General features: G+C 39.5%; 1 protein-coding gene across 1 annotated transcript; it reads left to right on the forward strand.

Moving 5' to 3' along the window:
* Nucleotides 1–421: 421 nt before the first annotated feature.
* slc35f6 (solute carrier family 35 member F6) lies at nucleotides 422–8,935 on the forward strand. The gene is made up of 6 exons (XM_005731093.1): nucleotides 422–640; nucleotides 4,242–4,314; nucleotides 5,393–5,564; nucleotides 5,642–5,857; nucleotides 6,022–6,132; nucleotides 7,296–8,935. Exons 1-6 carry the CDS (start codon nucleotides 564–566, stop codon nucleotides 7,778–7,780), a joined length of 1,134 nt encoding a protein of 377 aa, XP_005731150.1. The 5' UTR covers nucleotides 422–563; the 3' UTR covers nucleotides 7,781–8,935.
* Nucleotides 8,936–9,204: the final 269 nt, after the last annotated feature.

Here is a 9,204-nt window from a genome sequence, read left to right on the forward strand (position 1 = left end):
ACAGTAATTTTCTGTGTACATAATTGACAATATCTCCAACACCACTAGCTGAAATGCAGCCCAAGCCATGACGCAGCCCCCACTGTGTTTAAGAGATGGCTGTAGATGTTTACTGTTACACATCTTTCCTGATCTACTCTGTACATATTGACAACAAGTTGAACAAAAAAAATCTGACTTACTTAATTTATATTAGATAACTAGGGACAGAATTGATTATTCAGAGGAAAATAACAATACTAAAACTAAAAATCTGTTTAAGGGGATCCCATTTGTGCTTCATTTATACATCCACTGAACCATCTCAAACTCTTAAAGTAGGCCTTTTTACTTTCATTTTTCATCATCAAAAGAAATGGGTTGCGTAATTTCCGACGAGTCCTGAAGGTAACACAGCTATAACTCTCGGCAGTCAGCTGACGATGAGCTGTCATGTGACGTTCATAGAGCGTGGCTGGGCAGAGTAGATCAAGCGGAGCGGCTAAACAACAGCGGTGTATTTCACCAAAACACAGCTCGGTGGTGTCCGTTTCCTGCTCGTCCCGGTCCATCCATCGTCCATCATGGCTTGGACAAAATACCAGCTGTTCCTCGCGGGACTTATGCTTACAACCGGCTCCATCAACACGCTGTCGGCCAAGTGAGTAGATTTAATTATGTTTTTCCCTACCGTGTCGTGTGTCTACAGTTACTGTAGCTGGAGCTTGGACCCAGGAACCGACCTGAACTACAGATTTAACATAAAATTTGAAGGGTGGTGGTGCCCAGTTAATTGTTTAGAGAAGTTAATAAATGTAGTTCGTTTATTGCATTTTCTTACAGATTGTTAACGTAGAGCTACCCCGTTAGCTAGTAACAATAGCATCTCGTTTCCTTGTTAGCTTGTAAGCGGCTAACATTAACATATTTATCAAGCTGTGAGTTTGAATTATAACTAGACTTTCCTGTTTTCATGTGAAACTAAACTGCGGGGGGACGGTGAGATCACTTATTTCCTTTCCAAGTAAAGGTCGGGCTTCTGTCTGCTTCAAAAAGGGGAATAAAAAGCAGTTCAACTCATTTAATTCATCGAGACATAAAAATAACGTCGTCACATAAAAATAACTTTGGTCTATTATGTCTTTGATTTACACGTGTTTCTTGCATTTGGTTCATGTTGTTTCAGCAGAAACGGCATGATACATATGATACACAGAAAACCTGCTGAGCAGCTGCACTCTCTGGTGTTTATTTAATTGTATTTTTCCTTGGGTGGTATGTAGTCTCTTTTGTATGTCTGTGAAGGTTCTCAGTCATCCAGGTCATCGTAGTCTAAGGAGCTTGGAAAGAAAACCGTCTGGACTTCTTTAAGTTGCTTGAAGCAACTTCAAGAACTTCAATTTCAAGAACATCAACCTCAAGCAACTTAAAGAAGTCCAGACACTTTTCTTTCCAAGCTCCTTAGAGTAGTCTCTTTTGGTTCCTGCTGATGAAGTAAATAATTCATGATTCATTTGAAATACAGAGTATTAACATTACATTTGTTTTAAATAATACTAGATAAGATATCAGTACATTAACATTACAGTGAACTCTTGTAGAAAAACTTTTAGATGTGAGGTATCAGTATTTCACTTGCTTATCATCAGACAGACGGTGTTTATCACATGACAAAACCCGAAAGCATTTGAAAACAATGCAAATGCTTTATCTGCCACTGTAACCAAGGAGCACTGCAGCTGTGGCTTTATCACTAAATGTAGTTAAAACTAGACTATCATATATTTATATTTGCAACCTGTTATTGTTTTTGATCCTAGCTGGTTTTTAAAATATCAGAAAACAATAAAAAAATGCTTCTTAAATATTATAAAACTGCAAGATCTTTTAGTCTGTAGCCACATCAGCAAATGCCCAGCAACCCCCACCAAAAATAAATGTTTTTTAATATGTTATATGTTCATCCAGATGAAGCCCACAATCTGAAATCCACTGGTTTAGCGGGAAAGTTGTATATGTAAGTGTGGCTAGAGTTTTGACCTCCATACTGTGGAAGTGGTAGAGAATGGAAAATTGTCCAGAAACCATAATTCTGCGTATTTTAGCTAAACATTTAGCAGCTGCTGTCTGCACTCTTGTTGTTGGTCTGATTTCCATCATTCAGCAGTCCATACGCTTTTCTATATTTAAAAAGAAAAACTGAATGCTGGATGATGGAAATCAATTTTCCTAATTTGATAATCAAAGTTGGGTTAATAAAGGTTTTATGTGACTTGAGAAGCTTTGTAAAAAAATATCTACTACTGCTACTGAAAAGCAGCTCTCGACAGGATGCAAAGATTTATCTAAGAAATGCAACTGCATGACATTATTTGCTTTTGACTGTTTAGAGATCACTCTTCATTTTTAGATAGCGTGTCCTCCTTGTCTGCTTAAACATTAAAACGTATACAGGAGATAAAAGTAATATGTCCACAGATTCAATTCAGCTTGTTTCAGTTTTATTCATATAGCTCTAATCCACAACAACTCGAGATGTTGTCGTGATATTGTAAGGTACAGTTGATAAAATATTATAAAGAAACCCCAAAAATCAGACAACCCCCTATGAGCAAGCACTTGGAAAATATGGGAAGTAAAAACTCCCTTTTAATAGGGAGAAAACTCGTAGTTCTTGGCTTGGGAGGGGAGCCATCTACTTCGACCAGTTGAGTGAGAGGGGAATGATGTAAAGAAAGCACAAGTGGGCCTGAAATCAAACCCTGTGGGACTCCACGTGCCACTGAGGACAAAGAGAACATTTGCTGAAACAGAAAACCTCGACTCTTTCAAATAAATCAACTTAATGTTGCAGTCTGTTTATCAAGACTGCCACAACCTGCTGAGTCACCCACTGGCTGCTAGATAATTAAATCACCAGATATATTTTTTGTCCAGTAAAGACAATTAACCAATTTATAGATGTCTTTAAATTGACCTTTTTGCTCAACATCCAATCATAATTAACCATGTTTATCCCGAAACACTGAATAATTGCTGTAAAATTCTGTTTTATTTTGACAAATTAAAAAATAAATATTCATTTTTATAATTTTTGCTACATCCGGCATTTTTGTGTATTTTATTAATGGTGCTCGCAGTAGTATACTGTTTGTGTATGTCAATTTATTAGGGGAAAAAAATCACACTGAAGATGTTGGAAGTCATCATCAAAAACAGGTGTATCAAATATAACATACTTGGCGTCACAGGGTGAAATAAAAAAGTGCACGTTTCAGAATCGGTGATTGCTGGTAATTTAGCTTAGGTGACTAGATTATCATAATGAGTGCTGACTGCATTTAGGATCTCTTTTGCTGTCATGATAGGAAGAGGTTTGTCATCTCAGTGAAACAAAAGATTCAGCTTTTTCAACTTCTCCAATATTCTGGGACATCAGCTTTCTGCTTCCTGACACGCACTTCTTTGTCCTTTTGCGGGTTTTGTCAGCTGAACACATCTCAGTTCTGCTGCTAATTGCAGTTTGTGTCAAACAAAACGGGTCATGTAGTGTTACTTAAGAGACAACTCGACAACTACCTGGTCAAATTTCACAACATTCACCTGAAACCAGCAGCATCTCTGTGCTGCCTCGCTGCCTTAAAAGCCCCACAACTCGGATCAGTTACAGCTCGGAGGATGATAGTTTTCGTGCAACTTCCATCTACCCACCATGTAAAGATATTTAATCCAAAGCACACCAACCTTAAATAACAGGACAAGCAAGAGCAGATTTAGATGAGCAGACAGATCCACTCAAGTTTCCTTTGCGTATTGATGAGCTCAGAGTTTTCAAGAAAGTGCTGTGTCGTCACTTTTAAAGACCACAGTCCTGCTTCGCGCTGTCACCGGGACGCTCACATGCCAGTCATGCTGTCAGACAGTAAAAAAATAAAGGTTTATGCAGACTTAAGCACTCATTAACTTCACGAGTGAAAAGACACGTCATTCAATCATTTTGTCGCCGTTCTTCATGTCAGCAGGCAGTGAAACAAGTGACCTGTAGGTGAAGTGGAATTATTTCATCACCACATGTTCAAACCAAAACCTGGCATAATGTGAAGGAATACTAAACAAGAAAATGTATTTTTAATTTTCTCTTTAAAAAAAACCCTCTGTTTCTTATGTGTTATTTCTGACTATATATTTTATTGTTTTAAAAATCTATAATTAAGCTGTAATAATCATGTTTGGGGTTTTTTGTTTTTTTTTTTCTGTGGCAGATGGGCTGATATGTTCAATGCGAAGGGTTGCCAGGAGGAACCAGAACGTCCATTCTCTCACCCATTTCTACAGGTATGGCAATAAACTCTTAGTGACAGCTGAGCTCAGCACTTTGATCTCAGTTAAAGTTTTTTCATAATGTCTTGGTTCTTATTTTAAATTAAAGAAAATCTTTCCAATTTGTATTTATAATAATAATAATAAATAATAATAATATTATTATTATTAATGGATTGAATTTATATAGCGCTTTTCTAGGCACCCAAAGCGCTTTACAATTCCACTATTCATTCACTCTCGCATTCACACACTGGTGGAGGCAAGCTACAGTTGTAGCCGCAGCTGCCCGGGGGCAGACTGACAGAAGCCATATCGTGCCATCGGCCCCTCTGGCCAACACCAGTAGACGGTAGGGTAAAGTGTCTTGCCCAAGGACACAACGACCAGGACAGAGAGAGCAGGGGGATCGAACCGGCAACCTTCCGATTACAGATGAGCTTCCCAATCCCCTGAGCCACGGTCGCCCCCATATTAACATATTTATTTCATATATGCAGAGAAATTAAACATTTTAAATTGTTTTTTTGTCTGTCAACTTGTGAAAAAGCTTCACCTACATGTCACAGCTGTATCTTTAAACTCAAAACCTCTTTGTGATTATGTAAGTCTCTAACAGTTTGCATGGAAGATGCCGACTTGTCTGCACACATTTGCAAACTGCGGTAGCGACACTATGAAAAGCATGATGCAAACTAAAAATGGACACTGCATCCTGAAATGCATCGGTTGCAGTGATAACGTCTAAGTTTCTGGTTTGCATAGTAATTTTTCTGGTGTTAGTACAGCTCAGGCGAGTGTTTGCAGATGAGTTGTCTTCCATTCAAATGAGGATTTAAATTTTTATTCTCGTTTCGGTTCTGCTAAAACCCCAAAAGAAGGTGCCAGAAATGATCTCCATACAGAAAAAACCCAGGTGTATGTTTTGGGAGGTCAAGCAAGTGAAAACTGCTGCAAACCTTTTAAGATTCATCAGAAAACTTTTGAAAACAGAAAGATACATCTGGATTAATACAGTAACTCGTGCGTGTCTTTAGTTTTCTTTGCAGAATAACTGGAATAATTCATTCTGTCTGTCTCTCTCACTGTCCAGGCGGTGGGGATGTTTCTGGGCGAGTTCTGCTGTCTCGCAGCTTTCTACATCTTAATTTGCCACGACAAACGTCGACCAGAACCCAGGGTAAATCGTGGCCAGAGCTTCAACCCCTTCCTCTTCTTCCCTCCTGCCATGTGCGACATGACGGCCACCTCCATCATGTATGTTGGTAAGTGTCCACAGAATCTTTTTACAGGTCACCAGACCCTTCTCTTCCGTCTTGTTAAAACCGTTTTTGTTTCACAGCTCTCAACATGACGAGCGCCTCAAGTTTCCAGATGCTCCGTGGAGCTGTCATCATCTTCACCGGTCTACTTTCTGTGGCATTTTTGGGGCGTCGCCTGGCACCTAATCAGTGGATCGGCATTTTTATCACCATTCTGGGGCTGGTGATAGTGGGCCTGGCTGACTTCATCACTGGAAACAAAGACAGCTCACACAAACTCAGTGATGTGATCACTGGTAAGATGTTTTGTTTTCTTTGGGGTCTTTTTTTTTTTTTTTTTTAAACTCTTGATAAGGATCTGATTTGTTTATTTGTTTGTTTGATATGATTGGATCGCAAAGTGTTTCAGTAAAAAAAACCTCACAGTTTTGCTTTGTTTTTGTTTTTTGTCTGACTGCAGGAGATCTTCTGATCATCATGGCTCAGATCATTGTGTCAGTGCAGATGGTCCTCGAGGAAAAGTTTGTCTACACACATGACGTTCATCCCCTCCGAGCTGTTGGAACTGAAGGTACGACAGTTATAAGGAGCTTTGTCCAGCTTACAACATCAGATCTCTACTGCTGGAGATGAACTTTTTTAGAGTGGATGTGTATCCCCTCAAACCACAAACCTACAAAAACAATTACATTCCTGAATTCTCAGTATTTACTGAATGTCAATAATGAGATGGGCAAAGGTCTTATTACCTCATACAAACATCTAGAATAGACCTATGTTGTCAGATGAAGGCCGTGTCAAAAGTAGGTCTGTGGTGTGCTGTTGCTGGTTTGTCAGCCGTGGAGAAGGGCGATGTTATAACATACAAAGAGCTGAAGTGAAACTGAGTGCTAAAAACAATCAAGTGTCTGTGCTGTTCATGCTGGGGTTTTTTCTGTTGTTTTGCGGTTCTTCCGTTCCCGGTGAACTCTGCATTCAGCAGATCCATACATCATCTGCACAGTTGGGATTTTGGAGGACTGCACAGGAGTACCTGTGTCGTGGGTTTAAAAAAAAAAAAAGAAAAAAAGATCTTCGCTCACTGTCCTGACAGAGACGTGCACACAGACCTAACCTTTGTGGGACCGTAACTTATGTTTCAGAAACTCAGCTACACAACAGGCAGTGTGGCCTAACCTAGCATTTATACTGCTGTGTAATGTATCATTTGTTACAATTTAGCACAAGTGCTGCATCAGATTTGACGCCACAAAGTTGTTTTAATATTTTTAAGCTTTCACCTGTTAAAAATTACAAGGAAAGGTTCTTTTTGCAATCTTGTTACACATGTAACAGTGCATTATGTATTTTTTAACAGACCCTTTTTAAGAGTGTAGAGGGCACAAACTTCATACATGGTTACACAGCAGCATTAATCAATATTTTTACATAAATAGTGGATAACAATATATTTCTTCTACTGTGAATTGTTTCAGGCACAGTATGAAAAGCAGTTTATCACCAGATCCTGCTTTTCTCAGATTGGCGCACGTTAGCGTGTTTAAACTCATTGTTTTGGCTTTACACTTTACCTTTTGTTTCTGGTTTAGCCTAATGACTCTCGTGAGCTTTAATTTTGTTGTCTCTGGTTTTCTTTTGTGAGTAACTGGGTGGGGTGATTTTAAGGTGAGGTGAGGTAACTCAAACACACACGACTGGCTAAAGTAATTTCTTTTTCAAAATATTTGTTTCCAGGTTTCTTTGGCTTCTTTGTCCTGTCGCTGCTGCTCATCCCCATGTACTTCATCCCTGTTGGAAACTTCGCCAACAACCCTCGGCACGTCCTGGAGGACGCGCTGGATGCCTTCTGTCAGATCGGCCACCAGCCTCTCATCTTGCTGGCTCTGCTCGGCAACACGGTCAGCATCGCCTTTTTCAACTTTGCGGGGATCAGCGTAACTAAAGAGATCAGCGCCACCACCCGTATGGTGCTGGACAGCCTGCGTACGCTGGTCATCTGGGTGGTGAGCTTGGCATTGGGCTGGGAGCACTTTCACGGACTGCAGGTTTTGGGCTTCTTGGTGCTGCTAGTGGGTACCGCACTCTACAACGGACTGCACCGCCCCCTGCTGGCCAGAATACCGTGCTGCGCTAGGTTCGCGAACGAAGAGGAGGGCGGCTCTGGAGAAAGAGAGAGACTGCTGAATGACGGCCAGGTGCAGACTGGTGACAACAGCTAAAACTTGGGGACACACTCGGCACAGACAGAGTCCCGGTTTAGTGGACGGTCTGCCAGAGACACTGGTGTCAGTTTGCTTTAAAAAAATCAGGTGTTCACATCTCAGATTTAAACTGGTACACAATGCTGTAACAGGTGAGAGTGTGAAAAGCATATTAAAAATAAAAATGTTGACATTTTGTAGAAAAATATGCTTGTTTCTTTTCAAGATTAAGCTGAGATGATTAATACTTCTAGAACAGGAGGAAACGCTGGTTCTGTCCAATCCCAACTTCCAAGCTGAGAAACTGTCTTGTATATAACTTCCATAGTTACACAACATCATGACATCTGCTTCTGTCTTATTAATCTCCTCATCTAACATTCTGTAAGACACTGAACATGTTTATTTTACAAAGTGTGCAATTTTTCAATCAACGCGGCCAGTGTTTAGAAAGAGTGGCCTGAGATAGATTTTAAGGGATTATTTTACTTTTTTTATAACTGTTATATAAAAACAATTAAAAGCCAGTGTCAGCATTTTTTCCCGACCCTTTTAAATATGTTTGTCTTTGAAAATGGAACTTTCAGTGCCAAAACGCTAAGCCACATCTTCATCCAAAATATACTGTCAGCATCACTTTGACTTTTTTGAAGAATGACGGACCACGCTCATGTGTCTCATTTCTTTTTTTTTTGCCACTCATAGTGTTTTATAATTTTGCTGACTGCGCAGTTTGATTGCGACAAAATGATTCACACCCTTGTGACGACACTACAGAGGCATTAGTTTAACATATCCTTTGTAATCAAACTGCATGCCCGTTCTCCTCACCTCACTTTAGTTCTTTTCTGAATTTTGAATTTAAAAGAAGTGTCTTTATGTTCCTCTCTTAGTTTTATTTGTACTGATGGAGACGTCAAGACTGTACAATCGATTTGTATTCTGTATTGTAAATCCACTTCTCTGTTTAGTTATCCAAGGTGCTGACTGTAATGTTCAGTAAAAGAAAAAGGGAACTATTATCAATTCACGCTTTTATTCACAGGCAGCAGCCTTTCTGATGTGAAGGTTCGCTACTTTTCTTTTAATCAGTTGAAGTCAGACTGTGGGCTTGAGGCACAGACTCTTATGTCCAACATGGATGTTAATAAAATCACAGTGTGAAGCCTCAAACTGAGTGTTTTGGGTGTCGCTATGTCGATGTTGTGAAAGTGGATGTGATGAGCGGGAAGTGAATCCAACTGAGGGGAAAAAAAAGAGGCTAATAATAAATAAACAATTTTTAATTTTTTTATTTTATTACTGTGGGATTCAGGATTTTAGAGATAAACTGAAAGTTGGAAATGAGCCTGAAGTTATCAAGGTTGTTGGACCAGGGTTTTTTTTTTTTTGTTTGTTTTTTTTATAAGAACATGGGTGAAAGAGGTCGTTTTGATGGGTAA

This window comes from Pundamilia nyererei, unplaced genomic scaffold (genome assembly GCF_000239375.1).
Source record: "Pundamilia nyererei isolate P.nyererei 1_Seehausen unplaced genomic scaffold, PunNye1.0 scaffold00041, whole genome shotgun sequence".
NCBI classification, from domain to species: domain Eukaryota; kingdom Metazoa; phylum Chordata; class Actinopteri; order Cichliformes; family Cichlidae; genus Pundamilia; species Pundamilia nyererei.